This window comes from Sapajus apella, unplaced genomic scaffold (genome assembly GCF_009761245.1).
Source record: "Sapajus apella isolate SASKATOON/1434 unplaced genomic scaffold, GSC_monkey_1.0 scaffold45, whole genome shotgun sequence".
Taxonomy (NCBI): Eukaryota; Metazoa; Chordata; class Mammalia; order Primates; family Cebidae; genus Sapajus; species Sapajus apella.
In genome coordinates, this window is record NW_022436985.1 from 4,720,448 (window position 1) to 4,746,262 (window position 25,815).

The 25,815-nt window shown below is 33.3% G+C and overlaps 1 protein-coding gene across 3 annotated transcripts in view; it reads right to left on the minus strand.

The window, feature by feature from the left end:
• The window catches only part of GRID2 (glutamate ionotropic receptor delta type subunit 2), a 1,512,615-nt gene that overhangs the window by 534,987 nt on the left and 951,813 nt on the right, over positions 1-25,815 (minus strand). For all 3 annotated transcript variants that reach the window (XM_032239845.1, XM_032239843.1, XM_032239844.1), the window contains one exon: positions 17,934-18,053. In XM_032239845.1, the coding sequence (XP_032095736.1) occupies positions 17,934-18,053 (120 nt within the window). The remainder of the gene's footprint in view (positions 1-17,933; positions 18,054-25,815) is intronic.

Sequence of the window (25,815 nt, forward strand, 5' to 3'; positions counted from 1 at the left end):
TTTTTTCTTGGACTTTAATAAACTATAACAACTATAAAAGTATAACTATAAATATAGAGATTGGTTCCATACTTACAATGTGTCTTAGTCCATTTTGTGGGGGTCTAGTAGGATACCTGAGACTGGGTAATTTATAAGGAATAACATTCTATTTAGCTCATAGTTCTTTAGTCTGGGAAGTTCAAGAAGCATGATAACAGCACCTTCATGATTTCTGTTGAGGGCTTTCATGCTGTGTTAACATGGCAGAAGTTCAAAGGGAAAGCAGACATGTTCAAAGAGACAAAACCCAAGGTGTTGGTTTTATAACAAGCTCTTCCCACAAGAACAAACCCATTCCCATGAGAATTAATTCAGTCTTCTGTGAGTGACAATTCACTTATTCCAGTGGGAAGGCATTGATCTATTCATAAAGGTTCCATTCATATGCACTGAACACACCCCATACTGAGGATCAAATTTAAACATGAGTTTTGGTGGGGACAAGCCATATCCACACCATAGACTGTGAAAAACAAAAGCAAAACAAATTTTACTATTTATCACTAATAGGTAAAGGTTTTTTAATTGGGAGAAGACGAGCCTGTAATAGGGTCGAAAAGACATTTAACTAGAAGTTTAGCCTTCTAACAAACTAAAGGTTTTTAAGAAAGCTATTTAACCATAAAACTTAGGCACTATATATGTGTAAGATAGAGATGTTTCACCAAATGATTGCTAATTTTTTCTTAATTTTATGGTCCTTCAGAAATGTTTTGCATTCACCAAAAAAAAAAAAAAAATGCCCACTTGGAAAACCATGGGTATGTGTAAGAATGAATAAAATATTCACATATTTATTTTTAAAGTAGATACAGCTAACAATGAGAGCCATAAGCTATAAGAAAAAGAAAATGTCAATAGGAGACTATTGTATAATTAGCTTATCTAACACCAACAGCTAGAAAAGAAATAGCATTTAGGAGGCTTGAAATTTTATTTGTTTGTTTGTAAAACATTGAGAATGCTAGAACCACAAAAAAGTGAAAGATGAAACAAATCATTTCATGACTTTCAACAAATAAAAATCATGTTGAAATGACAACCCAACCCCTGCATTGTAATTACTTTGTTTGTCACAAGAATAATTATCCAATTTCCAATTTGCTTTGGAAGGAAAAAATATACATTAACATAATACTTTATATGAGAGAAAGAAATACGCTATTTCCCCCACAGTCCTAAAAAAGACATTGTCTCTTATTTAATAAAAGTGCACTTACTCAAATCATCTTACAGCTCCAAATGGCTACAATCAGACATTCTAAAATGCATAAGACTGTCACTGAAATATTTCTCACCTCATTTGGGATATAGATTCATATCAACCTTGAAAGAATCAAAAGAATAAATTCTTAAGCAAAGCATTTCAAATATATTTCAATTTAAAACCACAAAACTACTTTTATTCAGGTACTCCAGAGCAATAAAACCCCCCATAGTTTCAAGAATTGCTTGCAAACATTTTCGGTAGCTAAGTGCTTTTCTCTTCATGAGTATCAAGTGACTTACTCAGGATGATTATACTCAGCTAGATGCATTCATTTTACTAGTTAAATACTTCAAAGTACAACCTATATTAATCCAAGTTGTTTGTGGAATTATGTTAAAAATGAGATTCATTTCTCACTTTTGATTACTTTTCAAATTCCAGAAATATTATTTTACTATTATAGTGAAATTTAATAACCCTGAAAAATAGATTTATTGAATTTTTAAAAATTAAAATTCACTACTAATAAGTGTAAAACCTGTTTTTTTTGGCACCTGAATTACTATGCTCAATAAAAGTGACTCTAATTACTCAAAAAGAGCATCTCCATCTGCAAATATTTATTTTATTGAAAAGAACTCTATAAAAACTCATCTTTCTATATAACTTTGATAGATTACTTATTATATCCATAAAGAATTTACTAGAAAGACATTTAAGACCCCCCCGCAAAAAATGTGACAATTTAAAGTCAAGCAACAGGTCCTTAAAATAATATTTGCAGCTTCAATAAAATCGGGGACAATAAGCAGAGGAATAGTAACACTCAGGGAACATATATCAACAACCTTAAGTAGCATGAACATAATAATTGAGAGTAATAATACTATTCATCTTATAAATAAGGCCTAATTTTGGAATAAAAATATTTAAATATCACCTTGAAAAAAGGTCCTTCAGAATTCTTTGGAATTTGATGAATTTCGATAAAATTTGAGATTGTATGTATGTGTTCATTTATGCTCTTATGGAAGCTACAGACATAGATTATTTTCATTTATTTATACACTTCTTCAATTATTTATACACTTATTTAATGCTTAGCAAATCTTTGGATTTCCACAGTATTATTAATTTTGGATTAGGAACAATGTGGACATTCATGTTTTGTTAAGAACTTTTTGATATTATGAAAATCTTTAACTGCAAATTATTTTACAACAATTATTTATCATTACAATCTAAGTAGCAATAAATTTTACAGAAAAAATCTAACATTAATTTTAAAAATTAGAACCAATACATATAATTTTTATTTATTTTTAATTTTTAAAATTATACTTTAAGTTCTGGGGTACATGTGCAGAATGCGCAGGTTTGTTACATAGGTATAAACGTGCCATGGTGGTTTGCTGCATCCATCACCCCGTCATCTACATTGATTATTTCTCCTAATGCTGTCCATCCCCTATTGCCCCACTCTCTGATATCCCTTTCCTAGTCCCCTACCCCCTGACAGACAACAGTGTGTGACATTCCCCTTTATAAATATATAATTTTTAGATGTACTTTTTCAGAGTTCTTAGCTCCAAACTTTCACCAAAGGAGATAATTTGAAGACACATTCCACAAATTAAAAATAATTTTGGTTATGGTAAGAACGTCAAATTTTATTATTATATGTAAAATTACCACACTATAAAATTTCTTCAGAATTTTAAAATCTAATCTAAAACTGGAATATTTCCTATATACCAACAACAGTCAAGCCAAAAGCCAAATCACCAATGAACTCCAATTTGCAATTGCCATAAAAAGAATAAAACACCTAGGAATAGAGCTAACAAGGGAAGTGAAAGAACTCTACAAGGAGAACTACAAAACACTGCTCAAGGAAATCAGAGATGACACAAATAAGTGGAAAAACATTCCATGCTCATAGATAGGAAAAATAAACATAATTAAATTGATCATACTGCCCAAAGTAATTGATAGATTCAATGCTATTTCCATTAAATTCCCATTGACATTTTTCAAAGAACTAGAAAAAATTATTTACAACTTCTTATGGAACCACAAAAGGCCCGAATAACCAAGACAATCCTAAGCTAAAAGAACAAAGCTGGGGCATCATGCTACCCAACTTCAAATTATACAACATTATTACCGTAATCAAAACAGCACACTACTGGTACAAGAACAGTTACATAGACCAATGCAGCACAATAGAAATCCAGAAAAAGACCATATACCTACAACTATCTGATCTTTGACAAACATAAACAATGAAGAAAGGATTCACTGTTCAATAAAGGGTGCTAAGATAACTGGCTAGACATATGTAGGAAATTGAAATTGGACCCCTTCCTTATACCATACACAAAAATCAACACAAGATGGATTCAATACTTAAATGTAAAACCCTATACTATAAAAACCTTAGAAGAAAAGCTAGGCAATACCATTCAGAACATATGCACTGGCAAAGATTTCATGGTAAAGACCAAAAGCAATTGCAACAAAAGCAAATATTGGCAAATGGGATCTGATAAAACTAAAGAGCTTCTGCATGGCAAAAGAAACTATCAACAGAGTAAACAGACCATCAACAGAACGGGAGAAAGTTTTTGCAAACTATCCATCTGATAAAGGTCTAATATCCAGCATCTATAAGGAATTTAAACAAATTTATAAGAAAAAACAAACAGCCCCATTAAAAAGTGGGCAAAAGACATGAACACTTTTCAAAAGAAGACATATGTACAGCCCAAATCATAAGAAAAAACTCAACATCACTGATCATTAGATAAATGCAAATAGAAACCACAATTAGATATATCTCATGGCAGTCAGAATGGCTATTGAAAAGTAAAAAAAAATAACAGATGCTGGCGAGGTTGTGGAGAAAAAGGAACACTTTTACACTGTTGGTAGGAGTGTAAATTAATTCAATCATTGTGGAAGACAGTGTGGCAACTCCTCAAAGTCCTAAAGACCGAAATACCACTTGACTCAGCAATCCCATTATCCAAAGGAATACATCTAAAGGAATGTAAATTGTTCTATTATAAAGACATACACACATATGTTCATTGCAGCACTATTCACAATAGCAAAGACATGGAATTAACCTAAATGCCTATCAATGATAGACTGGATAAAGAAAATGTGGTACATATGCACCATAGAATACTATACAGTCATAAAAAAGAACAAGATTATATCCTTTCCAGGGACACAGAAAGAGTCCATTATCCTTAGCAAACTAATGCAGGAACAGAAAACCAAATACTGCATGTTCTCACTTATAAGCAGGAGCTAAATGATGAGGACACATGGACTCACAGAGGGGAACAATACATACTGGGGTCTATCTGAAGGTAGATGGTGGGAGGAAAGAAGATCAAGAGAAATAACTAATGGAAACTAGTCTTAATACCTGAGTGATGAAATAATCTGTACAACTAATCTGCATGACACACATCTACCAATGAAACAAACCTGCACGTCCTGCACATGTACTCCTGAACTTAAAAGTTTAAAAAATCAGAATATTTACAAATATGTCTACAAATTAATTCAACATTATACAGTTTTGTTTAAAGTAATATAAATTCGGCTTAAAAATAAATTGCATAACCTAGTGTCATAGGTTATATCTGGAAATAAGTCTGTTTTAAAAATAGAGCTTCAAAAATTTTTATGCCTGTGAGGTTGTATTAGAAAGAATCATAGAGTGCTAGTGCTGAAGAAGAGCTACTTCAAATCACAAGCAAAACATTTTTCATCATCAAAGTCTAAATTACTTGCACACTTCTGATAAACAATACACAGATAGTGTTAAATATGAAATGTTTAAATATAGAACCATCCAACTAACAAGAAGAAAACAAATGTTATTTCATTCATTTTTCATAGCTAGAAATAAATGTTTCTTGTATGCAAAGTCACAGAGTTGCACATATTGTGAAAGAAAGGCATGACTAAAGGGGGACATTCTCAATTTCCAGAAATATTTGCCATCAGGTAAATAAGGACATCTTTACATTAACAGTAAGTATGTGTTTAATGTACCAGTAAAAATATTGCACATTTGAATAACCTCCCTTCAAAAACCAGGACTATAACAGACTGTCCACTCACAATTACATTTTAAAAGACTTTAATGCTTTTTAAAATGAAGGCCAGTTTTCAAACAGAATGTTTCTGATTTTGGAACAGCCTTTCTTTCTCTCTCTTTCTGTGTGCATATATATATATATAACATTATATATACACATATATGTAATATTTTACATACATGTACATGCACATATATGTAAATATATATGCATGCACATTATGTATATGCAATGTTTTCAGCATAAAAGTAGCTTGCTTCGCTCTCTGGAATGGCAACAATATGTGTTACTTTTTTTTTTTGTAATATACCACTTTTTTTTTTGTCAAGAAGAAAACTTTGGAGTAAACAGTGCTCAAATCAGTAGCAGAATTCTTTTTTTGTTTTTAATACTTTAAGTTTTGGGATACATGTGCAAAACGTGCAGATTTGTTACACAGGTATATACATGCAATGGTGGTTTGCTGCACCCATCAACCCATCGTCTACATTAGGTATTTCTCCTAAGCTAACTCTCCCCTAATTCCCCACCCCTGACAGGCCCTGATGTGTGGTGTTCCCCTCCCTGAGTCCATGTGTTCTCATTGTTCAACCCCCACTTATGAGTGAGAACATGCAGTGTTTGGTTTACTGTTTCTGTATTAGTTTGCTGAGAACGATGGTTTCCAGTTTCATCCATGTCCCTGCGAAGGACATGAACTCATCCTTTTACATGGATGCATGGTGTTCCATGGTGGATATGTGCCACATTTTGTTTATCCAGTTTACCATTGATGGGCATTCGAGTTGGTTCCAAGATTTTGCTACTGTGAACAGTGCTTCAATGAACATACACATGTATGTGTCCTTATAGTAGAATGATTTATAATCCTTTGGGTATATAACCAGTAATGGGATTGCTGGGTCAAATGGTATTTCTGGTTCTAGATTCTTGAGGAATCACCACACTGGCTTCCACAAGGATTGAAATAATTTACGTTACCACCAACACTGTAAAATTGTTCCTATTTCTCCATATCCTCTCCAGCGTCTGTTTTTTCCTGACTTTTTAATGATCATCATTCTAATTAGCATGAGATGATATCTCATTGTGGTATGGATTTGCATTTCTCTAATGACCAGTGATGATGAGCTTTTTTTCATGTTTGTTGGTTGCATAAATGTCTTCTTTTGAGAAGTATCTATTCATACATTTTCTTGTAAATTTGTTTAAGCTCCTTGTACCTACTGGATATTAGCCCTCTGTCAGATGGATAGATTGCAAAAATTTTCTTCCATTCTGTAGGTTGCCTGTTCACTCTGATGATAGTTTCCTTTGCTGTAAAGAAGCTCTTTAGTTTAACTGGATCCCATTTGTCAATTTTGGCTTTTGTTGACATTGCTTTTGATATTTTAGTCATGAAGTCTTTGTCCATGCCTACGCCCTGAATGGTATTGCCTACGTTTTCTTCTAGGGTTTTTATGGTTTTGGATCTTACATTTAAGTCTTTAATCCATCTTGAGTTAATTTTTGTATAAGGTATAAGGAAGGGGTGAATATCTAGAAGAAATGGATAAACTAGTGGACACATACATTCTACCAAGACTAAACCAGGAGGAAGTCAAATCCCTGAATAGATCAATAACAAGTTCTGAAATTGAGTCAGTAATTAATAGCCTACCAACCAAAAGTTCTGGCCAGGGCAATCAGGCAAGATAAAGAAATAAAGTGTATTCAAATAAGAAGAAAAGTCAAATTGTCGATGTTTGCAGATGACGTGATTGTATATTTAGAAAACCTCATCGTCTCAGGCCAAAATTTTTTTAAGGTTATAAGCAACTTCAGCAACATCTCAGAACACACAATCAATGTGCAAAAATCACAGGCATTCCTATACACCAATAACAGACAAATAGAGATCCAAATCATGAGTGAACTCCCATTAACGATTGCTACAAAGAGAATAAAATACCTAGGAATACAACTTACAAAGGATGTGAAGGGCCTCTTCAAGAAGAACTACAAACCACTGCTCAAGGAAATTAGAGAAGACACAAACAAATGGAAAAGCATTCCATGCTAATGGATAGGAAGAATCAATATCGTGAAAATGGCCATACTGCCCAAAGTAATTTATAGATTCAATGCTAGCCCCATCAAATGACCATTGACTTTCTTCACAGAATTGGAAAAAACTACTTTAAATTTCATATGGAACCAAAAAGGAGCTTGTATAGCCAAGACAACCTTAAGCAAAAAGAACACAGCTGGAGGCATCACGCTACCTGACTTACTACAAGGCTACAGCAACCAAAACAATTGGTACTGGTACCAAAACAGATATATAGACCAATGGAACAGAACAGAGGCCACAGAAATAAAGCCACAATCTACCACCATCTGATCTTTGACAAACCTGACAAAAGCAAGCACTGGGGGAAGGATTTCCTATTTAATAAATGGTGTTGGGAAAACTGGCTAGCCATATGCAGAAAACTCAAAGAAGAATTCTTAAAAGGGGAGAGAGTATACATCCAAGCCATCCCAAAGTTTCAAAGAAGTTTTTCTTCGTACTGTAGTTTGTATCAAAAACAAAGGGACAAGTATTAATCAATTTTTATTCTCTATAGAACAGCTTAATTAGGACTAAAGTCTTAGTGGTGTCTAAATAGCTCCAGTGTGTCAGGTGTTCTGGATAAGAAGGAAAATAAAGTTACTGCAGAAAACAGACAGAATGAGGCAATACAACTAGCAATAACCTAAAGCCATTATTACAATGTCAATTATTAATTACTCACATGGACATAACATTCATTAGTTTGAATGAGAGTCAACCCCCTGCCAAATAAATGAGCTATGAATGTTCCAATAGTAAATTTTGTGAAATTAATGCTCAAAACGATTGAAATTTAAATTATATAAAACCCAGTTCTGGCTGAAATGGAATGTGTAGCCCTCTTGAGGAGTCCAGATAGGCCTGCGAGAAGAAGATGTATATATATATATATATAAATCTTTCTCTCAGACTATAGAGAAATTCAGAGAGGAAAGAAAGCAGAAAATTTAAGATGTAATGAAAAGCCCCTGGGATTGTGGCTCAATAGAACCTATCATTCAATGAGTGTTGCCATGTAATAAATTAGTCTGTGGTGTGTTTCCAACATACGCGGGGGATTGATTTACTCTTTGAGTCTTTTCTATTGCTGTCTGCCCACTTATGCAATTTCTTTGAAATAAACCTTCAATATCTGCCACTTAAAATTAAATCATGACAAGACCTTGCTAAAGGAGTAACTACATGAGCAAATGCTTCTTAATTATGTGAATTCCTAATAGGTTCTTTTAAACATTATTACCATAGTACTGGGTCCTGGACATTAGTAACCACTTGTAGCTGAAACTAGGAATTAGGTTGTTCAGTGGATGGCAAGTACCACCACATCACATTGTTGAATTTGAGCTGGAGTTTCATTGGTGTATATATGTATGTATGTACGTGTGTGTGTGTGTGTGTGTATCTGTTAGATATTGGGGTGATGCAGATTTGCAGATTCCAGTGTGTTCCATTGTGCGTGCTCTCTAACAGAGTAGGAAGAAAACTAAACTTTGCCTCCTGTGTCTCAGGTATAGACTTGAACTCCGAACCCAACCAATCATAAGTGTGTGGACTAGAGATGACACCACGGACTCTCTGGTTCTCTTTATGAGCACATTCATGTCTGTGATCATCTTCTGAGAGTCTGGATGCCAATAGTAGCTAACTTCCTGACAATTAGCTCTTCCCTCAGACATGGTAAGATAATGCATGCCAAGGTATCAGGGTTCTCCAGGGGAATATATATTTAAATATAAATAAAATATATACTATATATAGAGAGAGATTTGATATGAGGGATTGGTTCACATAATTTTGGAGACGTAAGAAGTCCCATAATCAGCCATGTGCAAACTAGAGAATCAGAAAAGTGGGTCGTGTAGTTTCAGTCTAAACCTAAGGGCCTAAGAAACAAGAGAGCCAATGATGTAAGTCCCAGCCTGAGTGTAAGGCTTGATAACTTGGGGGCTGATCGTGCAATTCCCAGCTGGAGTCTGAAGGCCTGAGAACCAAGAGTGCCCATGTTTGAGTGCAAGAGAACATAAATTTCCCAGCTTAAACAGGGAGCATATTTACCTTTTCTCTGCCTTTTTGTTCTGTTCTGTCCCTCAGCAGATTGGATGATTCTTATCCACATGAATGAGGTAATCTTTACCCTGTACACCAATTAAAATGCTAATTTCTTCTGGGAATACCTTATAGACAGATCCAGAAATAATGTTTTACCAGCTATCTCGGCACCTTTAGCCCAGTCAAGGTGACACATAAAATTAAGCATCACAACAAGCAAACAGTTCAGATTTTATAGTCCTAGAAAAGCCATTCCTATTTCCACCAAAATTTGGGTACAGAATTGTACCCCATTAGTCATCTTTGCTCCACTCTGGAGAGGTCAGCATCATCCCAGCCACCAGAAGAGATAGTGAACACTGCTTACCTGAGGTAGAACTCCTCCAGAAGTGATCTCAATCAAGCAGCAGCTAGCCCTTCCAGAAACTCAGAGTAACCCTAAACATCAGCAGATATGGGTTATTTTCTCTATGCTGCAGTGAAATCGGATGGGCTCCCTAAGAAGCTGCGACAATTTGGTGTAAGAGAATATACTTTTCAACAGTGCAGGGTTCCCCTGCTTATCAAGGGACTGTTGGGATCAATAATTTTGACAGTCTAACTCAATGGTAACATTAAAACGTATTAAACTGCATAGCCATCTCATGACTTTGTGGTACAAGCTATTTTCTTGAAGACACATCAGAATAAAAGCTGATGTAGCTAAATGTACCATGATTATATATTATAAATAAAGGAGAATGGGATAAAATATAAAGGCTGTGGTGTTCACAACATATTATCACTTCATGATATTTTCTATATTTTCTCTACTATACAAACCTTCAAAGACACAATTCATTTTTAGAATTATGACAGTAAAAGAAGATGGTAGATTTTCTAATTATGGGCTTAAGTTATAAAGACTGAATTTCCGTAGGCTATGTTTACCACCAGATTTTCTGTTATTAGATTTCCATACAACTGTAGATATTATAGTTCCCAAGCCTTCATTAACAGACTTGTAGAATTTTGGAGTCAGAAAGGACATGAGAAACAAAACATTTAGTGTTTTATGCTATCACTGTGATTGTCATGTATAATGCTCTGTCAATCACATCTAAAATAAAATTATTTTCACCACCTCACATAGCAGCTTCTTATCAGAATAGCAACTAGGCTTTGCATTTCTTATGTTGGCTTGAAAATGAGTTCTATTAATTACTGTATGTTTCTGAACAGGTATTATTATAATTATCCCTTATTGCAAAACCTACAAACATAATTTCAATTAATCCTTACAACAATCCTGAGAGATAAATATTATCATTCACATGTTACATGTGAATGTTACATTCACACATTACAGACCTTGAAACTCAGTTTGCTTTGAAGTCCAAAGATCACACAATCAGTAATGACAGGGGAAGAATTTCAACCCATATATGTCTAATAGCAAAGGCTACACATATTTTCCCACTACAGTATGTTAAATCTAGTCTTGATGTGAGAAAATAATCTTAAGCTACAAATATTAATAGTCTGAATAAACTTATACTTTTATATTTCCATTTTCTTTGAATAATCAATTTAAGTACCCACTATTTCCCTATTCACTATAAATTCTTGCGAACAAATTATACCTATATCTTACTTAACCATTAAAATCATTGTTTATACTTTTGGTGATCAAATACCCAACTCTGATAGGCAAAAGGATACAAAGATGGAAAGAGTGTAATACCCATTAACAATCTAGTTAATTTAAATGCAAATAATTATGTTTCACGTAAATAAAAGAAAAACAAAGCTACTAAACTTACAGATGCAGATAAGAATCTTATAGATTCTTACATCAGTATGCACACGTATGCATTAGCTCATTCATTAAAAACTTAACAAGTATCTATTATATGCCATTCATTAGGAATATAACAGAAAAACATAGCTATTGTCTCATGAAGTAACATTGTAATGGGAAAGTTAAACTATAAAAAATTAAGTTAATTATATTTATAGATACTCATACAAGAGAATTATATGTATAATTATATTGTTTATTCATAATATTTTCTAGCTTCTCTCTATTGCATAAACCTTCCAAGCCATGAATTCATTGTTAGAACTATGACAGTAAATAACTATGGCAGATTTTCCAATTATGGGCTTAAATTACAGCTAGGTTTTATATTAGAAAGACTGATATCAGTTTGCAAAAAGTGCAATAGGAAAACATAAAACAAGGTAAAACAAAAGATAAATATCATTTTAGATATGCCAGAATCATACTACAAATACAATGCTGAATACAAGTACAATATTGATTCATTGGCTATTTGAAAGCAGGGCTATTCTCTCTTCCTTGTAAGTACAAAACAATTAAAGATTTTAATCCATTAAAAAGTTGTGTATTTTTAATGGACTAAAATCCATATAATAAAATATCCTTTGAAAAAGCAATAAATTAGGTTTGCCCAAGAACACAAAGTTGTAGACTTTGTGGCTTTAAAGCTGGAGAATCCAAATAAAGATTCTATGTGAGAAACTATTGTACCTAGGAGCTAAACTATCTCTGCTGTACCATTTTATTTCACCAACCTATGAGAAAACGCTTTTATGACGATACTAAGCATTACTCTGCAATTAAGATTCGTTGTGAAAGCAGCTTTAATCTGCTTTTCCTAGCTTTATTCTCTGTTTTTGATAAAGTTCAAAGACATTAAGTCTAAAGTATTAAATTTTAATACTGGAATTCAGTCTACAATAAAATGTGAGCCATAATGGCAAATTTAACAAAACAAAGAAAAATCAGACAAATAAGTAAACAGCATTATGTAGAACTCTTCTAATAAGGAACACAAACTGATTCCTTAAATATAGAGTTATTTACTTTAATCTTTACTTTTTATGTCTTCTTACAATAACTTTTGCTTCAAAATTTTTTTAGACCTTCTATATAGTGGTTAGCAGAAACAGGAATAACCACATTCTTGGGCACAATTTAAGGGTATAGAAAACCTTAATGATTTCAAAATTTGACTTTGAGTTTTACCTGAATTCATCTTCAAGGGTATACAACATGCTAACATGTTGATATACCATCTACCAAATAAAAGTACCACCTAATAACAAAGTAAAAGAACATGTAAAAAATATCAAAGTAAGAAAGTTTTTAATTTTGATTAGCATCAGTGAAAATCAAATAACCCCTTTCACATTCTCACCAAATTCAAAAAAATGAAATCATCATTCATACAATGCCAAGAGAGCAGAGACTAGTCCAAAAGTTGGGACTATGAATCCTTGGTATATCACACATTCAAATCCTGAACAGACACAATCCTGTTTAGTTTATGAGATCTGACAGCACCCCTGCTTGAGGTGATAAGGCTGCAGGCTTTGTACACTGAGCCACTGGCAACAGAATCAACAATGACAACTTGACAGTTTGTCAATTGGAAAACCATTCACTCCTTTTGAGACATGGAGAAACTGGGAGTGGAAACTTCATTTTGGACACATATCTAGTAAATCTATACTGCAGTTATTTGTATGATGTTATTTTCCTTTGATAAATATCTTTGAAAGCATTATTATATGTGTTAATACCTGTACAAAGGAACTGCCCCATTTATAAAATAAGCTGGCAAGCTGTGGGTTAATTCATAATATTTTAAAAATTACTTCAGGGCTAGATCTGGAGTTTAAAAAAATTAGTAATTAAATTGCAGCTTAGTAGAAAAATAATGGAGTCATAAAAACATTCTTAATATTTCAAAATTGAGAATGCTTAAAATTTTAAAACAATGCAAAAAATTTTTTATGTGTCCAAGGTATACAGGGTATCATGGAGTAAATATTTATAGTGCTTTTCACAATACCTCTGTAATGCCACCTCACAGGAGCATTTCAATCCAGTTTGGGAGTTGGGGAATAGGAGCATAAACAATGAAATAATTACAGGAGTTATTACTTAAGGATAAAGTAAATGTAATCTAATGTATATGATTCACTATCATTTTAATGACAGAGATTTAACAATTACAGACTCTGAATTCAGAGTGGGGTGAAGCAACTATGTTGACGTCAGAACTCTGTTAAATGACATTGGTTTTAGAAGGCTAAATGAAGCTCTCCTCTGCCAACCTCACAAACATCCCTCTATGAGTGCCTAGGAACTACCCAGCCTTAGGATAATGAATTCAGTTCTCTCTCTCCCCAAACATAATTTTGTGGCTCTGAAGCTTTCTCAATGAATCCACATTAATATACAAGCTCTTCAGAAGTGCTGAAGACACAACCTCTTGAGTCATACACTTTCTCTATTATGGAGACTTTTTCTTTCTTCTTTGCCATTCATGTTTAGTTTAGATTTTTTGCTTTGTCACTTCAACCATTGCCTTGCCATGTTACTTAACTTCACTGCCTCGTTGTGCCGCTATCAAACACAAAGCAACACAACACAAAACAAAAGTAACCTGATGAAGCTTCAAGCCTACATTAATTTAAATTTATTCAGTCTGCTCAATGCTGCTGGACAAACATCCATAACTGTGTAGATCAGTACTACAGTGAATTCTTGATCTCTAGCCTCATGTGAGCCAACAGCCCTGCCTGGAATTTCTTCAATATTCCCTAAGCAGCTCTTCTGTTTCCACAGCAGCTATTTCAAAACTTCTCCACTGTCTTTAAACCTACAGCCTCATTGTTGCCAATGTCTTCTGCTACCTTTTCCCTCTTAGAAGATAATCTCGCCTCCTACTTCTTCAAGAAAAGACTATTTCTTAATAATTTTCTTAACTTCCTAACATCAAACATAAAGACTTGCTTGGAAACACAGCATTCTTTATCTAACCCCACCCCTTATCACTCTGGAAAATGACGTTCCAATGCCTACGGTTAAGCACTCCATCTAATTCTTGATTCAGTCCTCTCTTTTTTCCTCCTGTATCTCTATCAGTGATAACCTTTCTTTCCTATATCTTCATTTACTTCCTCAATACTGGCTTGTAAGCATTCAAATATACTCAAGTCTCTTACATTGTAAAAAATCTCCCCCAACAACTTCACAAAGCCATTTAATTACTACCCAAACGTATGAACTTCCTCACTTTCCTTTTTACTTTTCTACCGTTGCTATTTAAACACATGGCATTGCCCTGCTACTGAAATTTCACTCATTGATGAAAGTTAACCACAACTTCTTGTCATGTACTAGACACCGTTCTGGATGCTTCACCTTACTAACACATTGAAGTTAGGCCAGCATATCTCAGCATCAAAATCCAATAGAAAGGACTGTTTTAGGCAACCTCAGTCATAAGTATCAATATAAAACCCGTATACAGGGTGGTAGTAAATAAAATCATTTTTACATAAACATAAGCATAATTATAATTTTATATATGTATAAACAATTTTATATAAAAATTATGCATATTCAGGACTGTATAGAGCTTCCTTAATCTGATCTAAGTTAATAATATGTATATATCATCTTATAGTGTTGAATATTTTTTCTCTGAGATTGATAATGATCCAAAATGCCTACTACTGTTATTTCCATTCAACATCATCCCAAGGAGGTGTAAAATAACAAAGAGACAAAACTCTTATTAATTGCAAATGACAAAATAATTTGCAGACCATTCATGAGAATCTACAGGTAAATTATTAGAATTAAAAGTCTAAGCAAGAGTGCTGGATATAAAATCAATATGAAATATCAATATTATTTGTATACACAGTAGCAAACAGAAATGATATTTTAGAAGATACCATATTATATTCATAGACTATAATACCACTCAGCACTATAAAAGACAAACAAAATTATTGACACATGAAAATAAGAATGTAACTCAAATGTTGAGAGGAAAAAAGAAACAAATGTGTAAATGCTACTTTATGCATTTATATAAGCTTTCAGACCAAGCAAACTGTGCTTCTAAAAATAAAAATAGGAATAATAGAACTTTCTGAGTCACAGAAACATTCTACAACTTGACCTGGGTAGTGGTTACATTGGTGAATGTGCTTACTGAAAGTCACTGTGCACTTAATATTTGTGTGTTTTATTGTGCTTAAATTATATCTCAATAAAACAAATAAAGAGCATTGAAGAGTAAAATTTTACTTTTTTCTTACCCCATATATTAAAAAAAAAAAACCTTCCAGATAGATAAAAGAGCGTAATTTGAAAGGCAGAACTATAAAACCCTTGGAACCTAATTGAGCATACCCTCATGACTCGGGGGGTAGGGAGTAATTTCTTAGATAATACTGAGCAGCAATAATAATAGGGAAGAAAATTAATAGTTCTTCTAAATTTAAAGATGCTAAAAATGGAATTGAAATAAAATCCACAGAGAGGAAAACAAAACTGACAAAAAATAAAAATAAAAAATAAAACACTAGCGGCCAGGTGCGGTGGCTCACGCCTGTAATCCCAGCACTTTGGGAGGCTGAGGCGGGTGGATCACGAGGTCAAGAGATCGAGATCATCCTGGTCAACATGGTGAAACCCCGTCTCTACTAAAAATACAAAAAATCAACTGGGCATGGTGGCGGGTGCCTGTAATCCCAGCTACTCGGGAGGCTGAGGCAGGAGAATTGCCTGAACCCAGGAAGTGGAGGTTGCGGTGAGCCGAGATTGCGCCATTGCACTCCAGCCTGGGTAACAAGAGCGAAACTCTGTCTCAAATAAATAAATAAATAAATAAAACACAACACTAAAATTCAGAATATATACATAATGTCTAGAATCAATTATAAAAAGCAAAAGACACCCCCTCCAAAAAAAATAACCAAAAAAGTAAATGAGCAATTAACTCAGAAACAACTGAAGAGCCAAAATATGTAGGAAAATATGCAAACTGTTTCATAATCAGGGAAATGTAAATTGAAATTATGAGGCTATATCATTATATATACCCAATAAATTAATAAAAATTTTAGTCTTACAAATTCAATACTTGATTAGAATGTGGGGCAATGCCTGTACTGCTGGTGGTATGTAAATTAGTAAATTGCTATGAAAATGGGTTTGATGTTATCTGGTAAAGTTCAAGATATGGTTTCTTCAACTTGCAGTAGTTCTACTTCTGGATACAAAACCTACAGAAATACATCTACAAGCATGAAAGAATACAAGATGTATATCCAATAATTTTTGTAACAGCAGCTTATAGCAATCTAAAAATGGAAACAAACGGTAGTGGTTTGAGACACATCCATACAATAGAAAACAATATAGCAATATAAATGAATAAACTGCCACTACATGTAACAACAAGGATCAATAACGTAAACATACTGTTGAACACAAGAAGCAAGAAGAAAAGGATATATGCATTCTTGAGTCCATTCATAAGTTGCAACGTTGACAAAACAATTATTTAAGGATTTAATCAAAGGCGATAAAAATATATTTAACATGCAAATATGGGAGTGTTTAGAATGCTGGCCATTTTCTTTCTCTTGACCATAGTAATGATTATTTCCTTTAAAATAATTCACTAAACTTTGTGTTTTATGCAGCTTTCTATATGTTTGATATTATTCACTATTAAACAAAAATTTAAAATGCATTAAGATAGTTTCAACCACATTAGCATAAATGTATTGAAAATTTGTATTGCTCATAACTTCTCACTTCATTTTGTCTAGGTTTTTTTTTGCATCTTACATCTCAGCACTAAAAATACCTACTGAAGAACCTTCTACCCTCAATGTAGTCAACTTTAGACAGTTAGAAATTTAGTCATCAGTTCTGTGTACACACTCAATTATGTTATGGTTTTCCCTACCAAATATATATATATATATGGCAAATCCAAATTATAGAAACATTGTTAACACAAGGGCTGTTTTATTCTCCTTGATAAAGTTATTGTCCCAGTATTTCATGAAACATGCATTATTAGCACTCAGCTTCTTCTTAAATGTGATCAGTAGGATACAACAAGAGTTCATTTTCTGTAAACTATTTTCTACAAATTACATGACACATACAGAAGTTAAAATACTGTAATGTCAGATCTTACAGTAGACTTTCTGTCTTACTATATGAAATTTATCTAAGCTCTTATTCTGATTTTGTATGTGTTACAAGTTAAAAACCAAGCAGCTTCCAGTTATATACATATTAAATTTACTACTTTATAAAAATTCTTATTATAACAAATAAAAGATTATGCTATTTCCCTAGGCAAGATTCAGATCATTTTCCTCCTTTACATTCTTCTAAGGAAGAAATATAATTTTTGCTAAATACTTCTGGTAAATATTTAAGGTCATTCCAATGCCTAATTTCCCCCCATCCTATTCTTTCTCTTTCAAACTGCAATATTGACTTTAATGGGTACTGTGATCATATTGCATGGAAAACAAACAAAACCATAGTATAGGAAAAAGCATATTAATCAGTGTGTCTTACTTTGCGAACACCTCTGCCAAGCTCTTCTCCATAGTTGGTTCCAAGAATTTCAAAGTGGACATTGGGATTACCTCCATTTTCTCCAAATTCAAGCTCTCCAGTCAGCCCACTAACTCCACCCTAAAGGACAGAACAGAAACTGATGTAAAATTTGAGAAGTAATAACAATAACAATAATAATAATAATAAACACAAAAGGAAGTTCTAGGAACTCTACTTCCATCTATAAAATAAATAAAGTATGCAAATTTTAACAGACTACTTTTAAAAATAGGTACACAGCATAAAACAGGAGTACAGTTGAACCTAACTTTGGTAATCTTTAATACAACCTCATCCATTTGTCATAAAAACAGAAATTAAGACACCAAAAGTCAAGTGACAGTTCAAAATAAAACCATGTTAGAGCTCAAACTAAGTTTCAGGGTCAAGTTTTTGCCAACATACCTTGTGACTTGAATGGATTCACTAGTCAGAAAACAAGATGCTTCTGGAGTCCATAAAATCTACTTTAGATAGATTTTAAATATTCTTTGTTCTAGCACAAATCCATTTAATTTTGATCTAAAATTATAGCTGGGGATCTTAAAAGTCACTGTTTCTAGATTAGAGGCTTATTTTTTTTTTTTGCCCCTTTTTTAAACATATTTTCCAAATCAAAAATAAAAGAGCTAAATTAGGCTTGAGATCTGTTTTGCTCTTAAGAGGTAGTGCTGGCTGTTGAGATTCACTGGGAATTTCAAGTTTCATCTTTCATTCAGCATGACAGATGTTCATTTATCCAACAGATGGCAATGTAGGTCATACTTCTCTCATTCTTGTTTATTATTCTTTTCTCAGTTTAGTTTATCAGCCTTCAAATTATTTAGGATTTTACAAATGAAAATCACACTCTGAGTCACTTCAATGCTAAATTACGTCTAACTTAAATTTTTGGCCTAGTAATGACATTTATTTAGGAAACAAATGATCTCAGTTTGTAAATTGCTTTAATTATCACCTCTAAGATGTTGGTATTTAAATACATCTCACTTGACATAACCTGCAACTCCATCTCCACTCTTTTCTGGCTGTTATTAATATGCTGTTTGCTTTTCCTTCTGCTTCTTCTGTGCCTTGTAGCCCAATCACCTGCTGCTAAGTTCATGATGAGTTCAATACTATTTTTGATTGATGTTTTCCTGCATGAATTACTAATTTTAATATTTAATCCACTGTATTTTTATAACAGTAATAATCAATAAAATTAATTATTCACTATTATTTCCTAAACAGCCAGTTTCTATTATCTAGTTTTACTGATAAAAATCCTATTGGATTTGATACATCAATACTCTTTTCATATATGATTCAGCAATCAAGAGCATAGGTCACAATTCCTGGGTTTCACCAATGGCTTCACAATCTACTAGATGTGTAAACATGTAATCAGGCTAAGCCATTTAATTTGTCTATGCCTCAATCACTAGATCTGTTAAATGAGAAAATAATAGTGCCTACCCCAGAAGAGATTTCTGATTATTATAATACATGTAAAGAATATTGAAAAGTTCTTGAGATGTGGTGAAAGCTTAAATATTACTTTATTAATTATTAATAAATTATTATTTATATAATTTATTATAATAAATTTATATAATAATTTATATAATTATTAAAAAATATTAATTATTACCTCCACCATTAATTAATTATTTTTGAAGGATTTTTAATTCTCTTAGAAATTGTTGGCATAATCTTATTTTTTAATTAAAATTCACTTGGTTTGCCAAAAATTAGTATACGCTTAAATATTTAGATGGCTTTGGAAAATATTTTTGCAAATGTCAACTCAGTTACATTTCATTGATTTTATTTGGGGAGAAAAAAGTTAAAGCAGCTGGTCTAGGATGTTTTCTCTTCTTTCACTGGTGTGTGTATAGGGGAGCAACTAAGGGTAGAGGTTGGGTCTAATGTCCTTGTCCATTGGAACTCCAAGTAAATAGACTGGTAATATTTACTAGGTGAGAGATTCCTTATTTATACAAAGCCCTTAGCAGGATATCTCAGACTAAAGAAATATTGGAACAAATAAACCCAGGATCTATGGATTAATGTTTGTGGCTCCCCAGAAAGTGTGCTGAAGCTTTACATTTTCTAAGGTAAAAATCAAGATCTTTCATAATGTAAATCCTTCCCTGTGGTGAGAGATAAACCTATGAAACCCTCCTTGGAGACAGAATGAGCATTTCCAGTGTGGGAAGAAAGAACCTGGGAACTATGCAGAATGTCTCCTACTCTTTCTCCTTGCCTGTATTTTTGATACGGGCAATATATCTGATTCTTGCCCATCTATTCCAGTCTGTGTTCACTATCTCATAACATCCAATTTATTTTAAAGACTGAAATAGGTGCAGTGGATCTTATTATCATTAATATCTCCAAATGGCAAATACTGTAGGAATCTGATTGACAAATATAAGCTATATTTACTTATATTTAAGTAAATACAAGCTTATTAAGTAACAACATAAGCTTATTAGATAACAATATAAGTTTATTAAGTAATAAGCTTATATTACTACAAGTAACTTCAAATACCTATATTCAGAAATATTTTTATGAGAGTTTTTCTTGTCCATAATCACACATCTACCTAAATAATATCTTTTAATTATGTCAGAATCTTAAATTTTTGTTTCAGTAGCTTATTTGTAGGAAAAAGATATCCTATATCAGTATGATTGCTACATAAAAACTACTACATTCCTAAAATTTTTACACGTTTGAGCACTAAACTAATCTGGTGCTGTGTTATTATTCTCAATCAATACCCACGTGGCCACCTAGGTCATGCCTTTATCCTTTATTTCTTCTGCCACTGAATGACTTAGTTTACTTGAACACGGTACAAAAAAACCAATAAATTGGGGGACTTGCATTTAGTTTGCTTCAGCATTTACTTATCTTGCTCACCTTTTTGCTTTGTAAGTTATCTTCTTTATGCTATATTCTTAATGAGCTGTTGGCATGTATAATCAATGGAACCTTCTCTCACGAAGATGTCAGAGATGCTTGAGAGGTCAGTATTTCAAGCAAGTAAACACTTTAACTAAAACCTATTGTTACCTTGCCCAGACTTAACCTCTCTGATTTTTGATTGCCTTAGAAAAATCCAGGGCTTTAAAGCTTTTTTCCATCTATCCTCAAATTAACCTTGAAAACAGAGCCTTGGTAAAAATGTGTGGTGGCGAAGTAGTAATGAATGGTCATTATTTTTGTGCATGCATGGTTGTATTTTTTTATCTCTTGGTGATGCAGCACATTTTAAACAATATAAGCTAATGCGACATTGATAGTATGAATAACACATACAGATAATTTCTAAATGTCCTTCAAATTGGCAGTAAAAATTGCTGCCAGGGTAAATCTTTTTAAAAATATGAAGTAAAATTGGTTTTAATGTCATCCATCCACTTGATATAGAAATACCACTGGACATCAAACATAGAGAGCAAAGAGTAGAAAAATTAAGAGGAAAATCAGAGGTTGGGAATAATTTAGCACTGGATAATGAGTTTCTAAAGGCAAAAGGTATTGATCCCTTATGGCTAGGAAAAGTTGGGGAAAAGATAAAAAAAATTACTGAGACTGTATGTCATTCTGTTTATGATGAAGAAGGATCTTTTCCTACACTTGAAAAGGGATACTCTTGGAGGATCACGTGAGACATTAAATATTTATCACACTTGCCTAAATTCCTGATACATATTCCTAGGTTCCTTGTAACCTGCAGACATGCGTGGTAACTAAGAATAATCTGTTAAAATAACCGTGGGTCCAGCAAGGCAGAGAACACTCTGGAAGGTATCAGACTCAGCAGGGAGCCCTGATGCCTCTGTGTTGCATTAGCGTCAGGTTCAGAGAGAAAAATCCCCAACAAGAAAAATACCACATTTTCCACCCAACAAATAAGTATTTTAATGGGTAAATAGAAACTAAGATACAATTAAAAAAAAAGACAAAAATAAAGAACCTTAATTTGTGTGAAATATCTAGGAAAATTTGAGTTGCCATGTAACATTATGTGTGTGTATATGTACGTGCATTTGCATATATACATATACACTCAAACAGTCATTCATAATAAAGACTCTCAGCCAGCTGAGAATGTCAACAGGATGTTACAAGCATTGTGATCATGCTGTCTCCATCTTAGAGGACCCTGAAGCCTAGTCAACCAGTTAACTGTGGAGCCCAAACTGAAACCATCATCTTGTGTCTCATATTTTTTCCTCTGGACTAGGTAAACTGTGTGTTCAATATATCATATCATAGTGAATTGCTCCGAAGTGCATGTTGAACTGAATTAAATTAAATCTATTCCACTTAACCCACTTTATGATTAAAATAACCTGAAGCTGGAGTGTATCTTGGTGAATCCAAGAGGCCTATTCCAAGAGCATGGATGGCAGTTTTTAAATTGCCTATGACACAAAGTTTACTTACACACATTTTTGTAAAAAGGCTACCTTATATTTCATGCCAATCCTGTTTGTGGTAAGTCAGATTGTTTTCCTAAATTTGCTCTCTTTTTTTCAGATTTGTAAATTCTAAGTGATACATAGCACTTTACACAAAAGGTAATGTCTCCATTTCTCCAAGTATGCAGACTTTTTAAAAGCCCACAAAACCAAACATAACATTATTTTAATCTTTGTCTTCCTCACACACTTACATTAAATTACCAAATTTTATTTCAATTTTGTAAATATCCTCAAGGATATTTACCTGTATCCATCCATGGCCCACACCCTAACCGGGTCTTCTCTAAGTAAGAGGAGTAGCCTCTTAATTGGTGTTCTGTCATGCAGTAAGTCCTGGTTCAATGGCAGTTGCAGAATAGATTTTCTACTTGGGAATCATGGGATAATCTGATTTTATCACCACCCTGTTTAAAATATTTTAGTTTGGCCTGGTGCAGTGGCTCATGCCTGTAATTCCAGCACTTTGGGAGGCTGAGATGGGTGGATCACCTGAGTTTAGGAGTTCCAGACCACCCTGGCCAGCATGGCAAAACTTGTCTCTACTAAAAATACAAAATTAGCTGGACATGGGGCGCAAGCCTGTAATCCTAGCTACTAAGGAGGCTGTGGCAGGAAAATCACGTGAACCCAGGAGGCGGAGGTTGCAATGAGCTGAGATCACACCACTGCACTCCAGTCTGGTGACAGAGTGAGACTCTATCTCAAAAACAAAAAAATAAACAAACAAAAAACCTTCAGTATCACGTTATTCCTCAAATAAAGTTTGGAAATTTCAACACTGTTTATCAAACTCATTATGGTCCTTCCCCCTCTTAGCTAATTAGGAGACATGCCTCTATTCTGGCTACCTTGGGCTTATTTCAGAGACTTCAATGTGTCAAGCTCTTTTTCTTACAAGCCCAGAAACATTCTATTTCATTTGCATGAAAGAGTCTTCTTTCCTCTTTCCTGAAATACTCTTCATTTTCCTTTCTTGGCTAATGCATACTCAGCCTAAACATTTCCACTTATCTATCACTCTCAGGCCTAAGTAGGCCCTCCAATGACATATTTCTAGAACAGTTGGTGTTTCCACTTTTGTAGAACAAATCACGCTTGTAATTATTTTTGATATTTCTATTTTCCTTCCTTATTCTCTGATCTCCTAGTACAACATATGGTAGTATTCAATAAATATTTGTTGAATGAATAAATTACCATATAAGAATTGGTATAATTTCAATATTTTTATCCTTTCAAAAAATATTCTTTCAGATATCAACATGTATCAAGATAACTCTATCAGATATATTGATGTATGTTGAGTTCGACATACATCAATATGAGAAAACGTACTGGTTCTTAAACATTTGAAATATTGCATAAACTGATATTTTTTATTTTTGCACATTCCATATTGAAAATCATCATAATTTTAACAGAAATTGGTCAATTAAGACAATGAAAAATAATTTGATTTAAGGCTCTATTAAATTTTAGTTCACCTACTAATATAGAATACATAGAAATTTGTCAGTGGTTTTATGCATAATCACAGTTTCGAATCTAACATTTTTCTTAGTTTTTAAAAAAATTAAATGAAAGAGGTAAAGGTAGTCTTTCTAAAACTCAGGTCTGATTTTATATAAAAATTATTTTAGTGTTTTACATTTACCCATGAAATAATTTTTTTTCCTAAATCACTTTCCAGTCAAAACAATTTTATGTGTTCCCTCCACTCTGGTAAATTAGTCAACTTTTGTCATTGTACACATGATTTATTCTAAGAGGTGTGTCAGCTATAGCATTCTACCACCTGAAATATCCTCCTTCCATAGCTTTATATATCCTAAGGCTGCTAGTTTTCCAATTTCCATTAAGATGTTATCAGTTCCATGCAAGTATTTCTAATTTGTTTCTAGTTGGGTTCCCAAGGAAACAGGTCTGAGATGATTTGCTTGTATGCAGGAGGTTTATTTTAAGTGCTACTGAGGGAGCACCTGTGATGGAGTGAGGGAAGAGGGACTGGACAGAGGGAGAGATGAAAGTCTGATGCAAATACAATACCAGTTTAGGTCATCCAATGGACCAGTCTGTAGACAACCTTTCAGGCTTGTCCCCTGAAGAAAGGAACTTAGACATTTCTAGTTTTACAGTGACCATTCATTGGATTCATGCTGCCCCTGGAGAGAGGGTGGAACAATTCCCCTGCAGGGCAATTCCTGACCAAAGGCTCAGATGTCTTTCTTGGCTGTTAAGCAAGTATCTCAGTGTGTACCACAGCACATTACCCTCTTCTCTAAGATTCTACAGTATCCTATATTTACCACATCTGGGTCCTTTTGTTATTTCTGGCCTTTAGTGTAGCTTTTTGTATAGTTACTCAATATTCACTACTAGTCTATAAATTTCAGTTTTGGGGGGGTAATTCCATAAATTAGTTTGCACAGTACATTCTACAATATAGATATTTGATAAATACCTGTTAAAAGAGTGATTAATACATGGATGAAGTGCCCACTTGAAAATTGTTTCAATATTAAAAATACTAACACTAAGAAAAAATGAGAAATGATTTCTATTTAAATATAGTACACTTCTGTAAATAAAAAGAAGCTACTTGTGTTGCAATGAATATTCCACTATCTGTAAGAAAGAAGGTAGTTCTGCACTGGGTAAATTGATTCCTAAATATCGCAGGGGAGTGGTTTTCAAATTGTAGTTCTAAGAACTGATTGTGGTGGGAGTCTGTGGAAATCCTCTCCGTTTCCAGAGCAGCTCAAATTTATTGATTGCATTTATTTAGTTTAAAAGATTTGAAAGCTTGTTCTAAGTTACAAAACACTAACAAATTAAATTATACAATATGAAAACTCTTTCCCAATATATATAGTTTTCATGAGACGTTACAACAATGTAGCTTCTCATAATAAACTAAAGATTGAAAAACAAGCGGTTAAACCATAAATATGGTTTATGTAATATTAATCGAGGTGTTTATTTCCATAATTTCTTGATGTGCCTGTTTAGCCAAGTGACTTTGACAGGAGTGACTAAAACGATCACCATGAACAAGAAAAATGGTAAATGAGAAAGTACATAGACACAAATTAGAAACCACAAAACTTGGTATTTAAAACTAATTAGCTATGCAACACTTAGCACACCATTTAATTTTTCTGAAGTTCAGTTTTTCTCTACCTAAAAATGGAGTAAAAAGGTTAGATTAACTTTATTGTGACTTGCTACTCTATAATTGTACAAGTTACTAATAAAAATGTAAAAGAACTTAAGTATATAATATAGTAAAATAAAAATAGAAGAACACTTTCCTTACAAAATTTTTAAAAGTTCTCTGTTCAGATAGTGCCTCTGGT